This window comes from Myotis nattereri (assembly GCF_964212035.1).
Source record: "Myotis nattereri genome assembly, chromosome: 10".
Lineage (NCBI taxonomy): Eukaryota > Metazoa > Chordata > Mammalia > Chiroptera > Vespertilionidae > Myotis > Myotis nattereri.
Genome location: NC_138085.1, coordinates 74,213,748 through 74,239,342, shown reverse-complemented (window position 1 = coordinate 74,239,342; position 25,595 = coordinate 74,213,748). Strand labels below are relative to the sequence as shown.

At 38.5% G+C, this 25,595-nt stretch overlaps 1 protein-coding gene across 1 annotated transcript in view; it reads right to left on the bottom strand.

The window, feature by feature from the left end:
- The window catches only part of ITSN2 (intersectin 2), a 103,830-nt gene that overhangs the window by 22,227 nt on the left and 56,008 nt on the right, over positions 1-25,595 (bottom strand). Inside the window, exons 23-30 of the mRNA XM_081100613.1 lie at positions 25,056-25,200; positions 23,205-23,410; positions 22,353-22,417; positions 19,431-19,597; positions 15,426-15,471; positions 15,218-15,339; positions 12,457-12,553; positions 11,597-11,788 (exon numbers count right to left, since the gene is read on the bottom strand). Coding sequence (XP_080956739.1) covers positions 11,597-11,788; positions 12,457-12,553; positions 15,218-15,339; positions 15,426-15,471; positions 19,431-19,597; positions 22,353-22,417; positions 23,205-23,410; positions 25,056-25,200 — 1,040 coding nt within the window. The remainder of the gene's footprint in view (positions 1-11,596; positions 11,789-12,456; positions 12,554-15,217; positions 15,340-15,425; positions 15,472-19,430; positions 19,598-22,352; positions 22,418-23,204; positions 23,411-25,055; positions 25,201-25,595) is intronic.

The window sequence follows — 25,595 nt, the reverse complement described above, 5'->3', positions numbered from 1 at the left end:
ACGTTTGTATTGTATTCTAATGCTGTGGACCAACAGAAAGCAAGTCACTTGGCTATCGCTGGTGTTTCATCTTGAAGGGTGTTGGCTGATTTCTGTTCTGAAAGAGCTGCACTTAATGCCATCTTTGCAGGTGACACTCACCATGGTCTCCGCTACTCAAACTGATCATCACTGGGCCTGGTTGTGAAGAATAATGCAGGAAGGATATTCAAGTAGAATCTGCAGATGTTTTATGATGATTTATGGTATTACGTTCCTCATCGTTCAACCTGATGGCCACTGATGACAGATAACTTGGAGCATAAGAAATCGCAATGATCCAACTAGAATTATCGAGGTGTTTCATTAACAAGGATCAAATTGATGCCTCACTAAAGGAGAAATGGATGGACACCATCTCAGGGTGATCTTAAATTAAACCGGGATGCCTTTGGGCCTTTTAAAAGTCTCTCAAGCACTTTAAAATAGAAATAAATTTGGGCTTCACAATTAAAAAAAATTCTAGAACTTCCCAAATCAACTCTGTTGATAAGTGCAAGTGGATAAAGAAATTTGCTTTTATTTTTAAATCTCTGGTGAAACACCATTAGCCTGAAAGACAGCAAAGACCTCCCAGTGGTAGACATAGGAGAAGACTTGGCGTCAGAAAGCAGTTGGTTCAAGCTGATATCTGTATCCCTTCTAGTCTGCCAGAGTAAGAGCACCAGCTCAACCAAGGGAATTAATGTACTAGTCAGAGTATTATGAAGAGATGTCACGAAACAGGAGTTTCTTCATGCTCACCCAACACAGAACTTTCAGTTCTAACAATAAACATAACGGTTACCAACCTGTGTATGACAATCCACAACCTTTGACCATTCCTTTGAATAATACCTGATCTAACTCTGATCCCTAGTGTATGCATACATGGAGAATCGGAAGCTTGGTGGCTAAGTGACTTACCATAGAATGCAGAGCTACCAAATCCCTAAATCTAGGTCTCTTGAGTAAAGTCTTACACTTTGAAATGCCAGGCCATTTTAAATGGACTTACATTGCAACCCTTTTGGAGGCAAACCATTGACGATAGCATGTACTAGTATAAAAATTAACCTGGTCTTATGTTTGCTTAACTGAATTCTAGAGGATAAAAGGGTTTGGTATAAATATTCTGAATGCCAAATAGCTCAAAGACACGGAAAAGCCAATAGGGCCTTAACTCTCCGTTAACTCTTTTTTGTGTCTAAGTGACATACTGGTCCCTTATATAGACCTCTCTGTCCAACACGTACTCAGTAGCTGGTATCTAATGGCCAATTTCAAACCTACTGTTCCACATACTTCAGCACTTTGTATCAGTACATTTATGAATACAGTACTGTTCTGGGGCAATAGGAGTTTCATATATATATATATATATATATATATATATATATATATATATATATATATTAACCAGTATTACTGAATAGCCTACTCTATCCACTGAGTCAAACCTGCTAGGGCTGATTTTATCAATCTCTTTAAGTAATTTTTCCTTTTGACAACAGCATTAAGACATCTCTCTTAAGCACATCTTTTAAAACTTGTTCTTGTTAAAAAAAAAAAAGCTTAAAAAGTGATTAAGAAGATAAACTACTCAATTTAAAAATGGGCAAAGCAATGTTATCTCCAATAAGGGTTTACTCTCCAGCATTTACAGGGAACTCATACAACTTAACAAAAGGAAGACAAACAACCCAATCAAACAATGGGCAACGGACCTGAATAGATACTTTTTGAAAGAGGACATCCAGAAGGCCAAAAGACATATGAAAACATGCTCAAAGTCACTAATCATCTGAGAGATGCAAATCAGAACGACAATGAGGTACCACCTCACACCTGTCAGAATGGCTATCATCAACAAATCAACAAACAACAAGTGCGGTGAGGATGCGGAGAAAAAGGAATCCTCCTTCACTGCTGATGGGAATGGTGGAGAAAAAGGAATCCTCCTTCACTGCTGATGGGAATGGTGGAGAAAAAGGAATCCTCCTTCACTGCTGATGGGAATGCAGACTGGTGCAGCCACTGCGGAGAACCGTATGGAGTTTCCTCAAAAAGTTAAAAATAGAACTCCCATTTGACCCAGTGATCCCAATTCTAGGAATATATCCCAAGAAACTAGAAACACCAATTAGAAAGGATATATGCACCCCTAAGTTCATAGCAGCATAATTTACCATAGCTAAGATTTGGAAACAGCATAAGTGCCCATCAGCAGATGAGTGGATTACAAAACTGTGGTACATCTACACAATGAAATACTAGGCTGCTGTAAAAAGGAAGGAACTTCTATCATTTGCAACAGCATAGATGGAACTGGAGAGCATTATGCTAATCGAAATAAGTCAATCAGAGAAAGATAAATATCACATGATCTCACTCATTTGTGGAATATAATGAACAACATAAACTGATGAACAAAAATAGATACAGAGACAGAGAAGCATCGATCAGACTGTCAAACCTCAGAGGAAAGGCAGGGGAGGGTGGGAGGGAGGGGAAAAGATCAACCAAAGGACTTGTTTGCACGCATATAAGCCTAACCAATGGACAGAGACACCAGGGGAGTGAGGGCACAAATGGGGAGGTCCGGGGGCAACAGGAGGATAAGGACACATATGTAATACCTTAATCAATAAAGAAAAATTTTTTAAAAAATGGGCAAAGGATCTGAATACACATTTCTCCAAAGAAGATACACAAATGACCAAAAAGCACATGAAAAGATGTTCAACATCATTAGTTATTAAGAGGATGCAAACCAAAACCACAATGAGATGTCACTTCACACCCAAAAGGATGGCTTTAACAAAGTCAGATAATAACAAGTGGTGGCAAGTGTGAGGAGAAACAGAAACCCTTATAACAGTGCTGGTTGGAATGTAAAATGGTACAGCCACTTTGGAAAACAGTCTAGCAGTTCCTTGAAAAGTTAAATATAGAATTACCATTTGACCCAGCAATTCCACTCCGAGGTATACACTCAAGAGTAATGGAACATAGATCCACACAAAAACATGTACACAAATGTTCATAGCAGCATTCTTTGTAATAAAAAAAAGTAGAAACAACCCAAACATACATCAACTAACGAATGAAAAAACAAAATATAGTATATCCATACAATGGAATATTATTTGGCCATAGGAAGGAATGAAGCGCTGATCCAGGCTGCAGCATGGATGTATCTAGAAAACATTATGCTAAGTGAAATAAGCCAAATATAAAAAACCTCCACATTTTATGATTCCATTTTTCATGATATGTCCAGAATAGGCAAACATATGGAGACAGTAAGTAATCAGTGGTTGCCTCTGGCTGGAGTTGGGGTGCACAGGAAGATAGGAGGGTGAAAGCTAAAGGGTATATTGTTTCTTTTTGAGGTGATGAAAATGTTATGTAAGTGTGGTAATGGTTGCACAACTCTGTGAATATACTAAAAACCACTGAATTATAACCTGGGGGGGATTGTATGGTATATACATTACATCTCAATAAAGCTGTTCTTGAAAGAAGTGATTTTGTTCAGCTTTATCTTTCTGGGTACTATGCCTGTGGATTCCTGTCCTTGTTTATTATATTCAGTTGTTGCCTCATTGTCTCTTCTCTGTGTACAGATTTTACAGGGGAAACTCTGTGCATGCCGCAGACTTTCCCCCTTTTCTTCTCATTGGTTCAAGTGGTGGTTGTACTGCAGGAACTTCAATGATGGCAATATCGGCACACTCTGCCTTGGTGAGAGGTTAAGAGCATGGACTCAAGTCAGACCACTGGAGGATGCAGCTCCACCACTTACTAGCTATCTAACCGTGGACAAGTAACTTAGTCTGTTTTACCTTCCATATCTGTAAAAAGAAACTAATAATGAAGTAATACGTTTGAGGACCTTAGAAAACTACCCAGACTATTAAGTACGCAATAAAAAGTACGTTCTTTCTTTTTACTGTTATGAGCGATGGCTGTGCAGCCAGACTTCATTTTATAAAAAACTAGAGGCTCGGTGCATGAAATTCATGCAGCCTGGCCTGCACCTTTTCCAATCCGGGCCCCCTCAAGGAATGTCCAACTGCAGGTTTAGGCAGTTGAACAACCCTCTCACAATCCAGTACCACTGGCTCCTAACTGCTAGCCTGCCTGCCTGCCTGATTGCCCCTAACCACTCTACCTGCCTTCCTGATCGCCCCTAACTGCCTCTGCTTGCCAGCCTAATAGCCCCCTAACTGACCCCTGTTGGCCTGGTTGCCCAACTGCACCCCTGCCAGCCTGCCTGATCACCCCTAACTGCCTCTGCTTGCCGGCCTGACTGTCCCCTAACTGGTCCCCTGCTGGCCTGGTCACCCCCTAACTGGTCCCATCAGCCTGGTCGCCCCCTAACTGCCCCCCTGCCGGCCTGGTTGCCCCTTACCTGTTCGGAAATCAGCCATCTGGAAGATGTCCGGTAGACCTGGTCTAATTAGCATATTACCCTTTTATTAGTATAGATGGTGGCAATATTAACACAATAATCTTTGTTCTCCTGGAACCTGTTTCCTGTCTCCCTGGGTTTCTTTCACTATCCAACACTTAACTGCTAATACCTTCAAGGGGTCTGATTTTCTCCCCCCGCCCCCCCCCCCCCGTTATCTCATTTACCTTTACTGGCTCAACCATCATCCTATTCATTCCCCCAGCTGATGTACACCTGATGCTGTGTGTCGTAGTTATATCTGACTGCCTGCTGGACAGTCCTACCTGAATGTCCCACAGGAACTTGGTGGTCAAAACCAAACTCATCTTCTTCCCCAACTCTGATTCTTTACTGCATTTGGTGGCACCATTATTCACCCTGTCACCAAGATATTGATTCTTTCACTTGCCCAAACATCCCACCAATCCCCAACTCCTGCCAATTTCCCCTCAAAAACAATTCTTAACTGTTTCGTCACTTTTTCTCCACCTTGGCTTCGTATCAGAATCATCTGGTGAGCCCAGCTGGCGTGGCTCAATGGTTGACTGTCGACCTATGAATCAGGAGGTGACAGTTTGATTTCTGGTCAGGGCACATGCCCAGGTTGCCGGCTCCATCCCCAGTGGGGGGCGTGCAGGGGGCAGCCAATCAATGATTCTCTCATCATTGATGTTTCTCTCTCTCTCTCTCTCTCTCTCTCCCTCTCCCTTCCTCTCTGAAATCAGTAAGAATGTTTAAAACAAAATCATCTGGTGAGCTCTAAAAAAATCCCCATACAGTGGGGCCTTGACTTACCAGTTTAATTCCCCTGAGTGAGCGCGTTATCTCAAATTACTCTATCAATGCAAAAAATCGGCCGAGAGGCAGCTGGTACCTCAAAAAACTCGTTAGTCGGGACCCTCGTAAGTCAAGGCCCCATTGTACTGAGGGCCCTCTTTAGGCCATTTAAGTCAGGCATCAATGTCTTTGTTAAGCTTCCCAGGGGATTACAATGAGCAGCCAAGCTACTGCATCTCTGATTTAGCCTCAGGAGCTCTCCCTGTTCCTGGCTTTGCTTTTCCCCTCTAGCATTAGTGAACTGCTCATAATCACACCTCCCTATTCCTGCACCTACTCTGTCTTTGTCTTTATCATACTTTCCACCATTCCGCCCTCCAATCTGGCCTACTCTTACCTAGGGATCTGGTGGTTGCCTCCTCCAGGAAGTCTTCTCTAATTCACCAATCTATGGTTGAATCAGGCATTCCTTCTCTGTACTCTCTTGGTGTCTAGTAAATACCTGCTTATGTGCCAGATCCTCTCACAGAGCTAGGTACTCCCTGAGGCTAGGACCATCCGACCCTCATTTCCATATTCTGGGCATATTGTAACATCTTGGCCTTATGCAAATGCTCCATACAAGTTAGCTGAATGACTTTCCAGAGATGTAGAAAGGTTTTTACGGAAAGAGGTTATTTATGCCAAACATTGATGGGTGGGTTGAATTTTGATCTGTTTCTTTTTATTTTCTTCAGTAGAGGTGAAATCAGCAACTTGATCACTTAGGTGTAATATACTGTTTAAGCATTCATGACAGTTTCTTTTATATAGACTTCCTTTGTACTAAAATGTCTTAATTACATTTGCAATGACTATCAACTTGTAAATTCGTTCTAATCTTTTCAGAAAAAAGTTGCAGTACAAATTATAAGTAACAGAGTAGACTATTACCCTAGACATTTTCCTTTACTTTCAAATCAACATTTCTTTTGCTTTTGAAATACATTTTGTCTAGGATCAAATTACTTCAATCTTGACCACTTAAAAATTTCTTTTGCCCCCTGTGATATAAAGGATGTGTTGGTCTGTATCCAGAGACTACATTAAGGAAAAAGAAAAATTCCAAAGAAATTGAATCATGACTACATATAAACAACCAAAAATAAATTTTAAAGGATGCTTCCAAAGAAATACACAATACAAGTAATGTAGTTTGTGTCCTTTTAATAAACACACTTGCATAGTTATATTACAACTTTGTAAAAATAAAAACAGATTACCTCATGCCAAGCGTGCCCAGCATTAAAATGTTAATACGTTTGATTCTATAGTTTTTAAGACACACAAAATAAAAATTTAAGGCAAAAAACAGCACTTTGCAACAATTTAATAACTTATTACATTACAGTAGCATCACAGCAGCATCCCACAATGCCACTCTAGGCAGAAGTCTCTCAGAATTTCCATTATAGATTCTATTTACAAGAATTTGTAACTTGGTAAAATTCATTCTAAGAAAAATTTGGCAAATAAAGCTTTGACTGGAATTGGCATTTCTTTCTCTACTTTTCCTTCCTCTACTTTCTTTACTTTAAACTATCAGTATTCATACTGTATTTTAGAACACTAAAATAGCAGTTATACTGTTTTAATAGCTCTATTATTTTAAAATGACACTTTAAGACAAAGTTTTTGGGGAAACTCTACAATGAGTAAGACTGATTTAAATTTTCTAAAAAATCAGGTTTGGTTTTAGAACTGATTTTTTTACTGCTGGAAAACCCATCAAATTTGATCACATACTTAAAAGTGATTATCACAAACTACAATTTTTAAATAAACTTTACCTCCTACAGAGTTCAGATTTATTCAGTGGTGTTCCCACTTTAAAATTGTTTCCTTCTAACATTGCTTTCTAAGTAAATTGAAAGCTGCCTCATACTGCATGAGGAAGAAAGCAAGTATGTGGCAGAATATGAGGTATCGCAAAGGATTGCATGCACTTTTAAGAAGGTCAGGTTATTATATGTCATCCTATTTCCTTTATTTTTAGCTTTCTCTCAAATATATGACAAAATACCTACACAAGGAGAGGTATTTCAGTAAATACAGTAAATACGTTTCCCAGACTGACATTTAGCTTAAATATGTCATTATGCGATTTAGTCCATAGGTACCTTTGAATACAGTTTTTTCAAATTGACTACAGATGCTAAGCTCTACCTGAATGTCATTCTTAATAAACTTCATCAGTGTAAAAGTGAATGATCTGCACTATAAAATACCTTTGAAATAATTTATTAATATATTAGGTAAGTCCATATGCAAAAAATAGTTATACAGAAATGTTATACTAAATCATGTGGCTAATTATCAGTGGTGATTTCTAATCTCAGGGTTTATAATGGACTTAAAGTAACTGTTCTTAATCTGAACCCAACTAAAGGATGCAAATGCAGAAAGCTCAGGACATTAAAAGGCAAGACCAAGTAATCTGTACAATTTGAAGCATTGGTTGAATTCACAAGGACACAACCTTTGTACTATCCCTTTTATTGACTGCAGGTGAATCTATTATTCCACCTGTAAAGTGATATTATTGCTTTCTATTAATGTCATATTTTTTAAAAGTATCATGATGATGCCAAATACTAAAAATCGAGCTGGTCTGATAATTACAAATCCCTACCCCAGGGAGCACACCTACATATCACCATACATCCCAATAATGTGAAATATTTTGGAACACAGACATTTGAACTTTGTGAAGTTGTAACTAAACTGTTGATTCTTTCTCAAGTGTTGTAAAGTTATGATTTAGGCAATGTATAACTGAAATCATTCATTTATAATATATAGGCACATCAACATAAATATTGCACAATATATGTTTTTAACTTAAACTCAAAGATATAAAAACATATTTCACTCTTAAAGAACTCTGTGAGGAAATAAGACTGTGACTGTATGTACACGTTTCCTGATAATACTTTGACATTCATAAACAGTAGATTGCACTGCAGTTTGTAAACATTATAAATTGCATAAGCTTCTCATTGATTTTCAAAAATAGTTTAATACTGTCCACTAAAATGCCTTTTTGTTTTAGCTATGTACTCTCACATTTATTAGTTTTTAATAATGTTTAGCATCATTAAAGTGTTTCCATTCAAGAAAAAATAAAATCCTGTGCCAAAGTAGCCAATGTGGTTAAACAGAGATTAGCCAGAGAATTCTGGATGGTAAAAGTCAATCTTCTAGCCTCAAAGCACTCTATGGACATTGAGGAACGCCAGCACACACACCTCTCCTTCACCCGAATTCATTCCTGACCAGGCAGATGGAGCCTGTGTGCTTGCTTCAGGGGCATTTAAACTCTTCAAAGATTCCTTATGATCTCTACTAAATATATTAAGAAGAATGTCAACCAGTGTCTTTTTGTGACCTGAGACATGTGGTCACCTAGTTAAAATAGGTAACATGAATTTTTGACTTTAAAATGTATCGTAGATATAAATACTCAGTCTAAGCTAGGGAAAGTTTCATATCTGATGGTCAGTGACGGGAGTCTTTCATTCCCCCAAAATAATACATTTTAGCTCATTAATGAAAAAGTAACAACTAACTGCTGCAGGACATGATGCAGCATCTTCATGTCCACAGCACATAAAGATCTAAGGTCACTACGACAGCACTGTGCTCATTCCTGGGCAACTTAACCGATGAAACATATCCCATTCTGCACATACTGATGGACAGGCCACTGTCCTCTTCTGAGATAAGAAAAGCTCCCCGAAAATGTTATTGCTTCTACCCCCAAATACACAGAAAATACATAAAAGGTTGTTTCCAGTTCTTGGCCTTTAAATTTAACAAATTGAATTTAACAAATTGAATAGTGGCATATTAGAAAGCAACAAATTAAACACTGCATATCTGGGGACAAATCACACACTGAACCAATTAAAAGCTCACTGTAATTAGGATTCGATCAAACATAAGAGCAAAACATAAGCAAATTTAATCTGAATTCTGTAATCAATATACAAGTTGCGATAACATTAGAGAGAAAAGCATGGCAGCTCATTCCAAACCAGCGAGAACAGTTTGTGCAAATAGTGGGTCTTTGTGTGTTTGAATTCCCACCATGTCGGGGAAAACTCAATGTGCATGCTAATGACCTACAATTACCAAATTAAAAAAGGAGAAAAATGCTAAAGGGTGCCAGAGTGAACAGCAGGGAAAGCCACACAAAGACCCACTATCCTTTCATTTGTTACAAATAAATGTTAACTGTAAGTTAGAAACACAAAGAAATAATCACAAGTGGCTCTAACATTCGAACCGAAGTTAACGGATTGTGTAGGAGATATTTGATCAGGGCTGCCTGCCCTGCCTCCACGCTAGAGTCAAACTTGGATAGTGGGTCTCTGGGGTGCTTTCACACTGGAAGACAACATTGGGTCCTATAAAAAGAAAAATGAGGAATAAAATGAACATAAAGCAAATTAAGGGGTGAGAAAAAATTTGACTAATAACATGCAACAGCAACTAGTAACAAAGTTGAATTATTACTATTCTCAACCTTTAAAAAATACAGTCATGCGCCGCTTAACGATGGGGATCCTTCCTGAGAAATGCAACATCAGGTGATTTCCTCATTGTGCAAACATCACAAAGCGCACGTACACAGAGATGGTACAGCCTACTGTCTAGGCTATATGGTGTACCACAGTCACATACAAGGTCTGTCTTTGACAGAAATGTCGTTGTGCGGCACACTGACTATATACTAATTACATAAGGAAATAAAAATAATACTTCTAAGGGCGCAAGAAATGCAAATGGTAATCTAAAATTTAACCAGTTTTTACTGACTCATACACGCCTGGCTGTCCTTCCTTTAGAACAGCTTTTATTTGATCTTTATATTCCTTAGAGAGGCTTAATTGGAAAAAGTGTTCTACCACAGAAAAAAAAGATCAACAACAACAACGAAACCTTTGGACAACCATCACTTTACATCATAGACACTATAAAAACCAAATGTATGAACATACGGAATGCCTTCAGGGATCACTAGCCACAGCTCTTCCAGACCCAGCAGGTCTGAAAGTCTCTTGCTCTCTCTGATTCAGGAAAGGTGCCTCAGGCACTCCTAATTGATCACATCAACTGACAAGCACCCAAAACTGCCAAACCATCTGCAGAGCTAAAATGGTCATTCATTTAGGTAACCCAGGTTGTTATATTTTAGTTTACCACTTCTCCTGAAACCCTGAGATATATTTGGGGATGTTCAAACCATAAAGAACTGGACTCCTCCCACCTCCAAATTGGGAAATTTAGTTGTGTTATCTAAAGGAAAGTCTTCTTCCGGGTGAGGACCATCTTTACAAGCTCCAAAGTAAAAATAATGCATGAATATTTCAAAATTATAGTATAAAAGAAATTCACAATACTTGCACTGAATCGTAAGCATATCTCAGCTTTGACTTGGTTACCATTTATATCCTCTCAAAAACTAAATTACAATGAAAGGTTAAATTTATTAGATAATTTCTCAAGAATAAAATTATAAATCATGAGTATTTTGTAAAAAAAAAAAAATCCAAAAGATGGAGGACAGTGACACCCATTTTATAAAGGTAAAAGTATGTTCAAGTACTGTCTGTTCTCTAATTTACTATTAATTCATGTTTACTGTCAAATATAAGAAAGGCTAGATAACTACCAAGGGATAATTTGATGTAATACCAAATATCACACTTGGAGATCTGGACCCTTGTTATAAAAACAGTGAAATAGATCTTGATTCATGTACCTCTTGTGGCACGAGATATCATGTAAATAATCATCTAAGGAGAGTTTTGAAAACAGTCAATTTAAATAGTTTTCAAATTTTATTCTTAACTGGATGATGTGTAAATATGTGGGAAATAAATGCAAGGGTGGCAAAATTAATAGCACATACACTAAAAGGGTAATTTTTAATAGGTAAGTAGGAAACTTACTATCTACTCTTTATTAAGCTGAAAAAGATCACTGCCCACTGCAATGATGGTGGTAACGGGAAATTGCAGTATAGACTGCTGTCGTACCAAAGAACCCATAAAAGAATGATACGTTTTTCAGATGAAATCTAATAGCAAGGTCTGAAGCTAGGAAACAAATATTTAAAATAAAGCAATATAACTTCTAAATTGTGGAAATTTTCCTTTGGCAATTTCTTACTTTAAACATTCATATACATTTGCTAAGAGTGCCGAGTTTAACATATGACCCAGAACAGTAATAAATGTAGTGCTGCAGATGAAAGCTTTTGCACTAGTTGAGAGGCAAATAGTTTGATTTACTCACACTGTTGACTTGGATCTGAGTCTGTCGTCATCTTAACATAGTTTGAAGGGAAGAGACCAGTCACCCCATTGATTTCTCCCTGCCACCAGTCAGGATCATCTTTGTTCAAAACATTGATAAGTTGTCCCTTGGAGAAGTTTAGCTCATCTTCATTATTCGCTGCATAGTCATACATAGCAATCACCTGACACACTACCAGAAAAAGAAAAACAAGATAACAAATTAATTATTCCTATAGGCTCACCTGTCAAAATTCCCCTAGGATATAAGTTACTCTAACATTAAAGGTTAAATTTGCCTAAAATTGCCCTTTGGTTGCTCTCTCCCACCCTCCTTTGGCCATTCTGTTTTAAAAACACTATCATTTTCAAACTACAGTTAAAAATCTAAGTGAACTGCTTCTTCACTTTAAGTCTGATGGTACAGTAATTCCACTTTGAGAAATTTTAAGGAGTGAAGAGGTTCAAGTATTCATTTAACAGTTGGCTGTTTCTACACAGAACTTTTTAGAAAGAAAGTTCTCTAGAAAGGACAAATTTTAAATATTTTTCAGAGTTAGCTATTCTGAGAAGTTGCGAGTTTTAACAAAAATTCTCTATGATGGCCGAAACCGGTTTGGCTCAGTGGATAGAGCGTCAGCCTGCGGACTGAAAGGTCCCAGGTTCGATTCTGGTCAAGGGCATGTACCTGGGTTGCGGGCATATCCCCAGTAGGAGATGTGCAGGAGGCAGCTGATCGATGTTTCTCTCTCATCGATGTTTCTAATTCTCTATCTCTCTCCCTTCCTCTCTTTAAAAAATCAATAAAATATATTAAAAAAAAATTCTCTATGATGAAACACAAGTTAACTCATTCCATACCAGGATGAAAGGCAGGTGTAGTTCTTTCACTACTTGGACCCAAAAGTTTAACATGGCTGGCAGGAAACCATCCTTTCTGTCTCTTTTTGCCTCTGGCCTGTAAAATTAGCAAAAGGAGTATGAAAGATGAGAGTAAAACAAATTACTGAGACAAGAACAAAACATACAAAAAAATCCTGTGTAGTAAAGAATTTAACCTTACTCAAATAAAGGTCTGGTTTTTGTCTTTGGCTCCTGGGAGGTAATCTTTAAACCTCTGGAATGTCATGACTGATGAGTGTCTGAGTTTACCTGGGGCCTTGACCATGCCAGATAGTCTTAACAATGTGATTTATGGTGGGTGGGTGCTCTGGGTCACGTAGCATGAACTCAATCTCTGGAGAGACTGAGTTCAGCCATACAGGCAACCAACCATGTCTATGTGATAGAGCCCCCATAACACTCTGGACAGCAAGGCTCAAGTGAGCTCCTTTGGTTGGCAGTACTCTGTGGGTATTGTCGCAAGGAGAAGTTAGTGCTGATCAGGACTCCACGGGGAGAGAACAACTGGAAGCTCTGTGTTTGGAACCCTCCTGATCCTGCCCCATACATCTTTTCCCTTGGCTAATTTTAATCTACATCCTTTTGCTGTAATAAACTGTAACCATGAGTATAATACAGTAGTCCCCCTTAATCCATGGTTTTGTTTTCCACAGTTTCAGTTACCCACAGTAAAATGTGGTCTGAAAATAAAGTAATAAATTCTGGAAATAAACAATTCTTCAGATTTGAGTTGCATGCTGTTCGAGTAACGTGACGAAATCTCACACTATCCCTCTCTGTACACCCAGGACGTGAATCATCCCTTTGTCCAGTGTATCCATGCTGTATGCAATACCTGCCTGTCAGTCAGTAGTTATCTAGGTTATCATATCCACTGTCATGGCATCGCAGAGTTTGTGTTCAAGTAACCTTATTTTATTTTATAATGGCCCAAAAGCACAAGAGTAGTGATGTAGGCAATTAGGATATGCCAAAGAGAAGCTAGAAAGTTCTTCCTTTAAGTGAAAAGTACAATACAATAAAATATTTTGAAAGATCACATTCACATAACTTTTATTGCAATATATACTGTTATACTTTTTCTATTTTACTATTGGTTTTTATTAATCTCTTAATATGTCTAATTCATAAATTAACCACTATCATAGGTATATATGTAAAAGAAAGAACATGGTATATAGAGGATTCAGTACTATCTGTGGTTTCAGGCATCCACTGGGGACTACTGTAGCTTTCAGTAGGTCCTGTGAGTTCTAGCAAATTATTGTACTTCAGAGTGGTCCAGAGACCTTCAAACTTAAAACTGGTGTCAAAAGTAAGGGTGGTCTTGGGAAGCCCTGAATTTTGCATTGGCCTTCCAGGTCAATATCAAACAACTGGATGACTCAACATGCAGCTCAAAGTGCAGCTAAAAACACTATTTGTGGAAGTCTATTTGGAGATCTTTCAGGCTCAGAATTATCTGCATATTTCACACAAGTAATATTTATAAACTAAAAACACTTTTCTAGAGTTCTTGTAATAAGTTCAAGTCAGCACTTAAAATAGCACAGCCCACAGTAAACACCTCTTGGAACTTCGTTAATCAGGAGACCACAAATAAAATTTGTGGATAGCCATGTTTCCCACTTAGTTGGGTCAATCTTCAAAGCAAATCAGAAGGTGGGATTTCAGGGGGTTATTCAAAAAGGTACTGAATTTTGAACATCCACTATTCTTTAGAAATTGTAAGACTAATTTGCAAGAATGAAGCTATGTTTATCCTCATCACAATCATATATTAATCTTACATAAAAATACAACTATTGTACCTCTAATCATCTTTTAATCCTACAATGCTCTTTAATTTTAACAATGAAATTTTAGTAGAGAGAGAGAGAAAAAAAACACTGTATCAAAACATATGCAATAACTGTCTCTGCATATATTAATCTTACATAAAAATACAACTATTGTACCTCTAATCATCTTTTAATCCTACAATACTCTTTAATTTTAACAATGAAATTTTAGTAGAGAGAAAAAAAACACTGTATCAAAACATATGCAATAACTGTCTCTGCTAACATTGCAGGGACAAAAAACAGGCTCATTTATGCCGGCACTTCCTTTCTTTGCACTGATGTTTCAAAAACATAAGATCATGAGGGGGAAGTCCAATGGGTAGTGTTTTCTCAGGGCACAACCTAGACCAGGGGTCCTCAAACTTTTTAAACAGGGGGCCAGTTCACTGTCCCTCAGACCGTTGGAGGGCTGGACTATAGTTTAAAAAAAAACTATGAACAAATTCCTATGCACACTGCACATATCTTATTTTGAAGTAAAAAAACAAAACAGGAACAAATACAATATTTGTATTTGCATGTGGCCTGGACCATGCTTTTTCTCCCAGAGGTTATGCTGTAAGCCTGGGGTTATCCCAGGTAAAGATGATGCTATGCTTTCTTTTAAGAAGGTGACCTGTGGTTTATTAAAGCAGGTATAACTGGAAAACAATCACGTCTTTAGAGAAAAATATTCTTCATATATTCTTACTTAAAATATTAATTCAACTATGCTAAAAATAAACAGTGAAAAGACTAGAGAGAAACATTATACACTAACATGTTCATGTAGATCACCTCTAAATGGTGATCTAAAATTTTTATTAGTTTTGATTTTAATGAGCATGCACTAGTTTTATAATAAAAACCAATACATGTTATTTGAAGATGATTACCTGTAACTCCCCTTGCCACCACCCACTTGCATTTTTCTTTAATATTAGTATTAACTGCCCTGGTGCGAGGCTAAGCTGTTCCGAACCAGAAGCCACGTATGCTGAAGTTACTTGAGCAATCTCTGAAAAAAAGAAAAAAAAGAAAGAAACTATGAATTCCAGGCTATGAAGCACTTCAGTAATTTTTTCATTTCATCACTATACATACCAGGTTTCTTGTTTGATGCTCCAGATTTGCTAGCACTCCCAAAACTCTGTAAGGAGAAGACATACTGTTTTATCATTTTCCAAAAATCCAGATGTAAAAGTACAAAGGTTATTAGGAATTAGAGACGTCTAATTCCCTGGTTTCTTTAAATGAAGAGCAAAATGACAATTAACCTTACATTAACCAAAAAAGTTAAGAATCTAACACTTGTGGGGAGTTCTGGTCTGCTAACAGAGCATTATAGAGACAAGTGACTCATATGTATCCCGACAACAGGAATAGCTCATTTCTGAATTCCTCCTGAATATTAAATGTGACTACACAGGTCAAATATGCCCCATTTATGTTAGCACCACATACAGTCTATGTGTCCTGGATACGTTAAGGCAGTGGTCGGCAAACTGCGGCTTGTGAGCCACATGCGGCTCTTTGACCCCTTGAGTGTGGCTCTTCCACAAAATACCGACTTCTGCACATGGGCCACGAAGTTTCAATCGCACTGTACATGCACACCCACACGTGATATTTTGTGGAAGAGCCACACTCAAGGGGCCAAAGAGCCGCATGTGGCTCACGAGCCACAGTTTGCCGACCACTGCATTAAGGCATATGTGAGTTCTGCTCCTGCTGCATAGGAGCAAAAATAAAATATTTTTATTTTTAATTTTTTTTGCTATGTCCCCCCCGAACCTGACCTAAGAACAAAAGATCCTTACTCCAGCAACTATCACTTGTTTGACTTTACAGGATAAGTTGGGCCAACCACATTTCCTCTTTTTAGGAATCTGAATAAGAAGTGAAAGAATTTAAATTTTTTTTCTGTTAGTGGATGCAGCTGCAGTAACAGTACTGAAGCAGAGTGGATGTGAGAATCTAGCTGTCTTCAATTAAGCCAGACATTAAAGAGGTTTTCAAAAACAAAACAATGCCACTCTTTTCACTAAAATTTTTTTTGGAAATACATAGTTGTTTTTTTTCCATAAAAAGCAAGTTATTTATGTTACTATGCAATGAGTTTAACTTTTCTATGTTAAAATAAATTTAAAAATATATATATTTTAAAAAATATTTTTATTGATTTCAGAGAGGAAGGGAGAGGGATAGAGAGATAGAAACATTATTGATGACAGAGAATCATTGATTGGCTGCCTCCTGCACGCCCCCTACTAGGGGGGATTGAGCCCACAACCCCAGCATGTGCCCTTGGCTGGAATCGAACCTGGGACTCTTTAGTCCAGCAGTTGCCAACCGGTGGTCCACGGGCCACTGGTGGTCTGTGAGGTCCGAATGGTTGGCGACCACTGCTTTAGTCCGCAGGCGGACGCTCTATCCACTGAGCCAAACCAGCTAGGGCAAAAATATTTTTAAAATTTCAGTTTTATGGAAAGTATTATTAGATAATAGCCCAAATATTAAAACAACAACAAAAACAAACAAAAAAAACCTCTTTAAGAATGTAAAAAGTTGAGAGAAACCAAGATGGCGGCATAGATAAACACCGGGAAATAGTGGTCCCACACAACAATTGAATATTATCCCAAAGGACAGAGCAAACATCGTCCAAAACAACAGGAAGGCTGGCTGAGTGTAATTTCTACAACTAGAAGAAAAGAAAAGCACGCTGAGAGCCAGAGGAGCTGCGGAGGCTGAGTGCAGAGGTACGGCGTCTCGCGCGCGCGCGGAAAGGGGGTGGCACCTGAGGACGCGGCTGTCTTTTTGAATCACAAGCTCCTGACTGCTCTGAACTCCCGTTCCGGGAAGTCTCTGGGGACCCAGGTCTCATACGGGGAGAGGTGACTCTGTCAGGCGGCAGCGGGCGAACTTGAGGGCTGATTTCCCTCAGAGGTGCTTGCAGCCGTTACCGGGACACTGAGACGCGCGACTCCGGGCGCGGAGAATCAGCCATAGCGTCTTTCTCCGCCCGTTTTGACTCCCTGAGACCCCGCCCCACCCAGGCTGGGGCAGAGGCTTTTGCATCTGAATGCCCCGGCCCTTTGCAACCTGATAATTACCTAACTGCAGCCGGGCCAGCCAGACCCGGAACTTCCAAGAGAAGGCCCAAGGCCCCGCAGCGGCTTGCATTGCTTCACAGCTGAGCCTCTTCGTGGTTCCTGCTCTGTGGCCTCAGGCAGGGGCTGATTAGCACCTCCTTAGAACCAGGAGCCACTGTACCCAGTGGTCAGAGGGGGTCCATTCTCCCACTTCAGACACAGCTGCTTCCCACAGCCAATTGGCCTGGAGGTCAATTCCTCCCAGTGATCCTACAACAACCAAGGCACCAAGAGTACACCAAGAGTGTCCACCCCAGGTAACTGGGGAGGCTGAGCTACTGGGCCCTACAGGACACCTGGCGCGCAGGCCACTCTATCAACACAGGGAAGCAGCCAAAATGCGAAGACAAAGAAACAGGTCACAATTGGCAGAAACGGAGGAGGCCAGACAACTGGATATAGAGTTCAAGGCCACGTTTATAAGGTTTGTCAAGAATTTTATGGAAACCGCCGATAAATTTAATAAATCCCTCAAGGAGTATAGTGAGACCATGGAGAACATGAAAAAGGACCAACTAGAAATTAAGCAAACACTGACTGAAATAAAGAATAATTTACAGAGATCCAACAGCAGACAAGAGGATCCCAAGAATCAAGTCAAAGATTTGAAATGCAAAGAAACAAAAAATACCCAACCGAAAAAGAAAAAAGAAAAGAGATTCAAAAAATACGAAGATAGTGTAAGGAACCTCTGGGACAACTTCAAGCGTACCAACATCAGAATTATAGGGGTACCAGAAGGAGAGAGAGGGCAAGATATTGAAAACCTTTTCGAAGAAATAATGACAGAAAACTTCCCCCACCTGGCGAAAGAAATGGACTTACAAGTCCAGGAAGCGCAGAGAACCCCAAACAAAAGGAATCCAAAGAGGACCACACCAAGACACATCATAATTAAAATGCCAAGAGCAAAAGATAAAGAGAGAATCTTAAAAGCAGCAAGAGAAAGACAGTCAGTTACCTACAAGGGAGTACCCATCCGACTGTCAGCTGATTTCTCAACAGAAACCATGCAGGCCAGAAGAGAGTGGCAAGAAATATTCAAAGAGATGAATAGCAAGAACCTGCAACCAAGATTACTTTATCCAGCAAAGCTATCATTCAGAATGGAAGGTCAGATAAAGAGCTTCACGGATAAGAAAAAGCTAAAGGAGTTCATCACCACCAAACCAGCATTATATGAAATGCTGAAAGGTATTCTTTAAGAAGAGGAAGAAGAAAAAGGAACTCTTACCATTTGCCACAGCATGGATGGAACTGGAGAGCGGATAAATACCACAAGATCTCACTTATTTGTGGAATATAATGAACAACATAAACTGATGAACAAGGACTGATCCAGAGACGGAGAGGCTTTGATTGGACTGTCGGGCCTTGGAGGGAAGGTAGGGGAGGGTGGGGGCAAGGGGGAAAGATCAACCAAAGGACTTATATGCAAGCATATAGGCCTAACCAATGGACACGGACAACGGGGAGGTGAGGGGATGAGCGGGGGGAGGGGGGGTAGAGGGTACACATATGTAATATCTTAATCAATAAAAAATATTAAAAAAAAAAAAAAGAATGTAAAAAGTTCCCTAAACAAAAAAATTTAAGAACTGCTGCAGTATACGATATTATTAGTGGGATAAAAAGAAATAGGAACTCAATATAGGCTGAGTCACATTAATGTCAGAATCTGAAAGATTTACAAACTCCTTCAAGATGGTTCCTTATAAAGCCTCCCTGATTATGGGAGTTGTCATGAAGCCCAGTCATACCTGTGTCTCTTGTTCTTAGAATTTCATCAAATCCTGCCTCCCTTCTCTCTCTAACAGGATCCCTATAATAAACTCTATTTTACTGGAACTACCTTGAGTGGTTTTCTAGTAACCAAAGCAGCCTGACCAAAACCATATTCACGAGTCTCTGTTTTAAGTATAAATCTTGATAAACAAAATGGAATGAACTCTACCTCTTGATCTTTTGGTCTGACATAATTTGATGGGAAAATTCCAGTTCTATCTCCAATACTGCCTGTCCACCATTCTCCATCTTTCTGAGTCACCAGTATTTCTTCACCTTCTGAGAATGTCAAATCTCCAGGTTCTACACTTGAATACGGATAAAGTGCAATATACTCTGTAGGAAACAAAGCAAAAAGGAACAAATTTTGGTTGAAAAATTGCAGAAGTTAAAAAATTATGTTAATTTCTAAGATCCTGAATGAATTTACTGTAAAAGATCTTACGACTTAAGGAAACAATATAAAGAGATATTAAGACAGAAAAAAGAATGAAGCAATTATTTAGTAATTTATTAGAAAAAGATTTGATTTCACATAAAGCTTTATTGTGGGGTTTCTTTTTTTTAATTGTATCATCATCATTACCATCATTATCATCATATCACAGAGAATAAGCCCAAAACTACGAAGAGATATCAGTATCTCCACTTTATAGAGTCAAAATATGAAAAAAAAATTTAACCTCTTATAGAAAATATATTCTAATCTGTTGTTTTCTCTTTAATTATTTTATATACACACCTGTAGAAATGCCCAATATTCAGCCGACATCAGTATTAGAGGCCAAATTCCATCACAAGGACTCAGCTCTTAGCCCAGTGTGTGGCATGGAGTAGAAGCTCAATAAATATTTCGTAATGAATGACCTTGAGTGAAATGTCTAACTTTTAATACTGGCTTTGTTTTTGGTTCCTATGATTGCAAATTTAGGAGAAGCAGTCAATGACCAGGTTTTAGAGATCTTTCTTTCTTTAGGGTTTTAATTTGTCAACATGGGATTTGATCTATACATCATCAACTGGAGATGACCAGAAACACCACCTACAACAAGTATGTCAAACTCAAAGGCTCACACGGGCCAAATAAACAAGGTTTAAGTTAATGTGGGCCACAAAAAAACAAAAGCTTCAATTTTCATAGAAACGTAAGCTTATTTCGATAGAGACATCCTGAACACAAAGGGCTGAAATAAATGAGTCATCGTTAACATAATAGAACATTTTAATAAAAATTAGTATTTTTTCTTGAGCATTTACTTAATAGACACTGAATAACTGCACAAATTAATAAGTGTAATGCAAATAAAGCTATTTTTGTTCTCCGAAAGTGAAATATTTCCTGTTGCGCACACCAAACAAGTCAGTACAAGACTAATGACGTGGCAATCGGTTGCTAAAATATTCGCTGCTAGTATTAGTGGAAAGAAATGGTGTGCCTGTGCATAAGGCATGTAAGGGAAATGAATGCAACACAATTATAGTAATCAGTCATTAGCGATTGTTGTAGTTCATTATTAATAACTAGAGGCCCAATGCACGAAATTCGTGCAAGATTAGGCCTTTCTTCCCCTGGCTGCCGGCACCGGCTTCCCTCTGGCACCCGAGACCCTGGCTTCCCTCACAGCCCTGGCTTCACCTGAAAGGTCGTCCAGTCTAATTAGCATATTACGCTTTTATTATTATAGATTATGTATAACAGGATATTTTAAAAATTAAGTTACAAAATTTTTATTAAAACGTTTCTTACATACCGTTATATTGGCTGGGCTGCAAAAATATTCGTTGTGGGCCACGAGTTTGACATGCTTGATCTAGAACCTATTTATTATTCACATTCCCAGTATTAGCCAATTTAGCTGATTTAACAAAATAAAAATGATTATAATATTTGGATCTGCTGCAACAAGCCAGGTCCTTTTTCAAATTGCTCCTCACTACCTTGCTAGGCTCATTTCACAACACTCATTCCACAGTAAATGTGGGGTTCCAGCCTCGCTGGTGACCTGAAACTCCCTTTCACAATGATGCCTTGGCTCATGACACTCCCTCTGTCCGCAAGATCTTCTTCCTCTGTCACTGTGCAAGGCCTACTCATTGTTTAATAGGATGCCACCTCTGTGGATTCACAGGGCCCACTCAAAACAGTGTTTTGTTTACTCATTAGAGAATTTATTACAAGTGTATGCCTATTTTCCCCATTCTTCTGTGAGCTTGGAGGCTGTGTTTTATTCATCCTTGTATATTTCAGGCTGTAGCACAGAATCTCTAATTAGAGGAGATACTGACGAATTTGTTTAATTTACCATTAAACTGATTTTCTTGAGCAACATAAACATAAATTGTACTTCAGCTATTCAACTAATTTTATAATGAACATATACAATTCACTTATAAACCTACAGGGTGGGGCAAAAAGTAGGTTTACAGTTTTTTGCATGGAAAATAATACAATAATTAATAAATAATAATACAAAAATAAACCCTGTTTCATGTACTCACAACTGTAAGCCTACTTTTGCCCCACCCTGTATTGTAACTATTCATGGGGAAAAAAATGTCTGCAAAGACAGTAGACAATCTTTATTTAATTTTTCAGCATAATAACAAGATCAAAATAATTTATTAGTCAAACAATTCCAAGGGCTATAAATATTCTTTGTAATATTTATAATAAAGTGTATTTTGATTTTAAATTCTACTTAATAATTTATATGGTACACTGTAATTAAAATGCAATTCGTAAATAAACTAAATATACTAAAATTTCTTTACATCCTAAACATCAATAATGTGGATATATAATTGCAGGAAAACAAAAACTTTTGTGCTATCTCATTGCTATACTTTTTATTTATGATCCTATTTATCGAGGCAGTGTATGGTGAAATTTTATAGTAATGATTTTTTAAAAGTGTCAAGTATATTCAGTCATATGTTTTATATATCCTCAATATTCATGTGAAATAGGAAAGGGGCTGGTTTTCCTAACCTCACTTCAACAACGAAGACAGAGAAGTATGGAGAATGACAACTGTGGGAAGTTAGTTGGTAATCTGACTCCCATCTAATATACAAATTGTCAAAAGCTCACCTTCTCCAACTGTATAGGCTGCGGAGGTAGGTTTCTTATTTACAGCTGCATACAGAGCTTCTGGCCTGCCAAATAAACACATAAACAGATAAAACAAAGAAACAAAAAGGGACATCAATAATCAAAAAACAAGAAAGGTATTCGATGAATACAGCAGGTGTTAGCAGCACATTTTTTTTAGGGCTTTTTAAAGTTAACTATTACCTCAGTACACAGGCTACAAATATTCTCATACATTGTGTAATCCTAGAGTAAGAACTGCCAAATATCAAACTTCTAAATTTTTAAATATATCAAAGTAATTTCAACATGATTTATCAACAGTTTTTCAAATGTGCTATTATTTTGCATTTCTAAAGGGACTTAAAAGACATAAGTGCCCAGGTGGCATGGCTCAGTGGTTGAGTGTCGACCTATGAACTAGGAGGTCAGGGTTTGATTCTGGTCAAGGGCACATGCCTGGTTGTGGGCTCAATCCCCAGTTGGGGGCATGCAGGAGGCAGCCGATCAATGATTCCCTCTCATCATTTATGTTTCTCTCTCTCTCCCCCTCTCCCTTGCTCTCTGAAATCAATTAAAAAAAAAAAAAAGACATGAGTGCATTAACAAATGGGCAGTTATTGGTAAATTACATATGGATCATGAATCAGTATAGGGAAAAACAAGGGTAATACATAAATCTTACTATTTGTTTAGAGCACACAACATTAAAATATATATATTACTGAACAACATCAGACAATAAAAAAATAATGTCTTTTAAGCACTGCTTGGCCAGTATAGCTCAGTGGTTGAGTGATGACCTCTGAACCAGGAGGCTGACTCATCGTGAGAACACTCAGAAATGCTTACTCTTCCCGTCTGACTTCACTCCCAGGGATGATTTTGACATAAGATTTTGGAAACCATCCTCTTCCTCCATGTACTTCCCCAAACCACCAATTTTCTTGCTGCTCCAAGACAGTAATAACATCATGTTTTGAGAAGTTCAAGTGGTTATCTTTCTTTGCAGTCCAGGAACAAAGGGCCTGTGCTTTTAGGTTTTCTACAACCTGTCCCTGTGAATACAAAACCACAAAATTAGAAACAAAACATTAATAATCAGGATATACTTCAAACAGCAGATGAGTTTGGTATGGTGGTGACTTATAACTAACTAGAGGCCCGGTGCATGAACTCATGTACGGGTGGGGTCCAGCTGGCCCATGCCGGTCAGGGGGAGGGGACGTGGTAGGTTGGCCAGCCAGCCCTGCCCCCAATAGCGATGAGGGGGGTCAATCGGGGGTGGGGCTGGCCGGGGTGAGGGGACACAGCTGGCTGGGGGGAGGGGCCGTGGGAGTTTGGCTGGCCAGCCCCATCCCTGTTTGGGGTGGGGGCTGATCGGGGCCCTGATTGGGCCAGTTGGCTGGCCACAGTGCATGTCATAGCGACCGGTAGTTCTGGTCGTTCCACTTGCTTGGCTTTTATATATATAGATAGATGGTGACTTAAGACAACCTTAATCTACTGACTTAAAATTGTATATGACAGACAACCATCTGAGTAGCCTTCTGGTAAGTTAGACTGAATGCCTACCAGGCAAGGACAAATCTTGGCATTAAGTACCACTAGTACAGAAAGTGAGCACTGGCTACTCTGTAGCTAATAGAACAAATGCAAAGGGAAAAGTTACTGCAAGCCTGTCTCTCCTCCAGTGTCCAATGTCTCCTCCGGCAGTGGACTCAGGTGACTCCTCAGAGCAGGAGTGGTTTTGTTTGGCTGGCAAGGCTAATCTCTTTACCTCTGCTCTAATCTTGTACACCCTCCAATTTTCTCAAAATAGTGTTACACTGTCAAGTCCCTCTCCTGAATCGTCTATCTCTTCCATCTCTCTACTTTTCTACCTACCTGTTCTTCCAAATTTCTTAAAGAACGAACAGTCTTAAACTTGCGTTCCAATTTCACCCCTTAGTCCATTCTAATTTAGGTTTTGCACCCATTATACTTCTTCTTGAGGTCATAGATAACAAAAAGCCAAAAGCTTCTTCCAAACATTATTTTCTCTGATTTCTGAACGGTGCTGACATAATTAAAACCTTTGCAGTTCCTCATAATTAAAACCTTTACAGTTATTTATTTATATGTCTGTTTCATTAGATTATGACTTTTTAATGGCAAGGATTTTTTCCATTAAATTTCTAGCACATAATAAAATGCCTGGAACCTACAGTCACACAATAAACATTTTTTTGAGTGAAGGTGAAATCTCTAGGACTCTATTCTGACGAAGTCTGCAATTTTTAAAAATAATGTTAATTAACAATGCTTGCAATAGTTACATCTAAGTTAGAGGCTAAATATACGTAACACAGTTCCCACACAAATGACTTAAAAGACAAAAAAACAAAAAAAACAAACCCAAGTCCAAATCTCTTCTTAAAATAACTAAAATTGTGAACACTATAATCTGATTTGTAAAAATGGTATTTTGAGGTTAGAAGTCTTAGCTGCTAATAGCTTGATACCATGAGAATGAATTGTTGAAAAATCTCTAAGTAATAATAATTTCTTCATATCACATGTGAATAATAAGAACAAAACTAAGTGCTACAAACTCTGGTTAAACTAGTAAATGATGCCTTTGTACAAAAAAATCTTCATTCTATTTTATATGAATCAGGAGCAATGCCAAAAAATAAAGCAAAAAATATTAAAGATCCATACCTGTCCATGAATAGGGGACACAGATCCAGGGGACACAGTGCGAGTAAAAGCTGACTTTTTCTGCCATGATGTATTAACAGTTAGGTTTGAAAAAGATACATTTTGATAATCAGTCACTGATGCTGGCTGATTTGAAGAAAGTGATCTGTAAATATAAAACTTTTATAAGTATACTTAATTGTTTAGAATCTAATAAAGCACTACCAATGTATCAATTTGTAATATAATATACTAGAGGCCCGGTGCACGAAATTTGTGCGGGGGGGGGGGGGGGTGTCCCTCAGCCCAGCCTGCACCCTCTCCAATCTGGGACATCCCTCTCACAATCTGAGACTGCTGGCTCCCAACCGCTCGCCTGCCTGCCTGCCTGATTGCCCCTAACTGCTTCTGTCTGCCAGCCTGATCACCCCCTAACCCCGGGGGTGGGCAAACTTTATGACTCGAGGGCCACAATGGGTTCTTAAACTGGACCAGAGGGCCAGAACAAAAGCATGGATGGAGTGTTTGTGTGAACTAATATAAATTCAAAGTAAACATCAT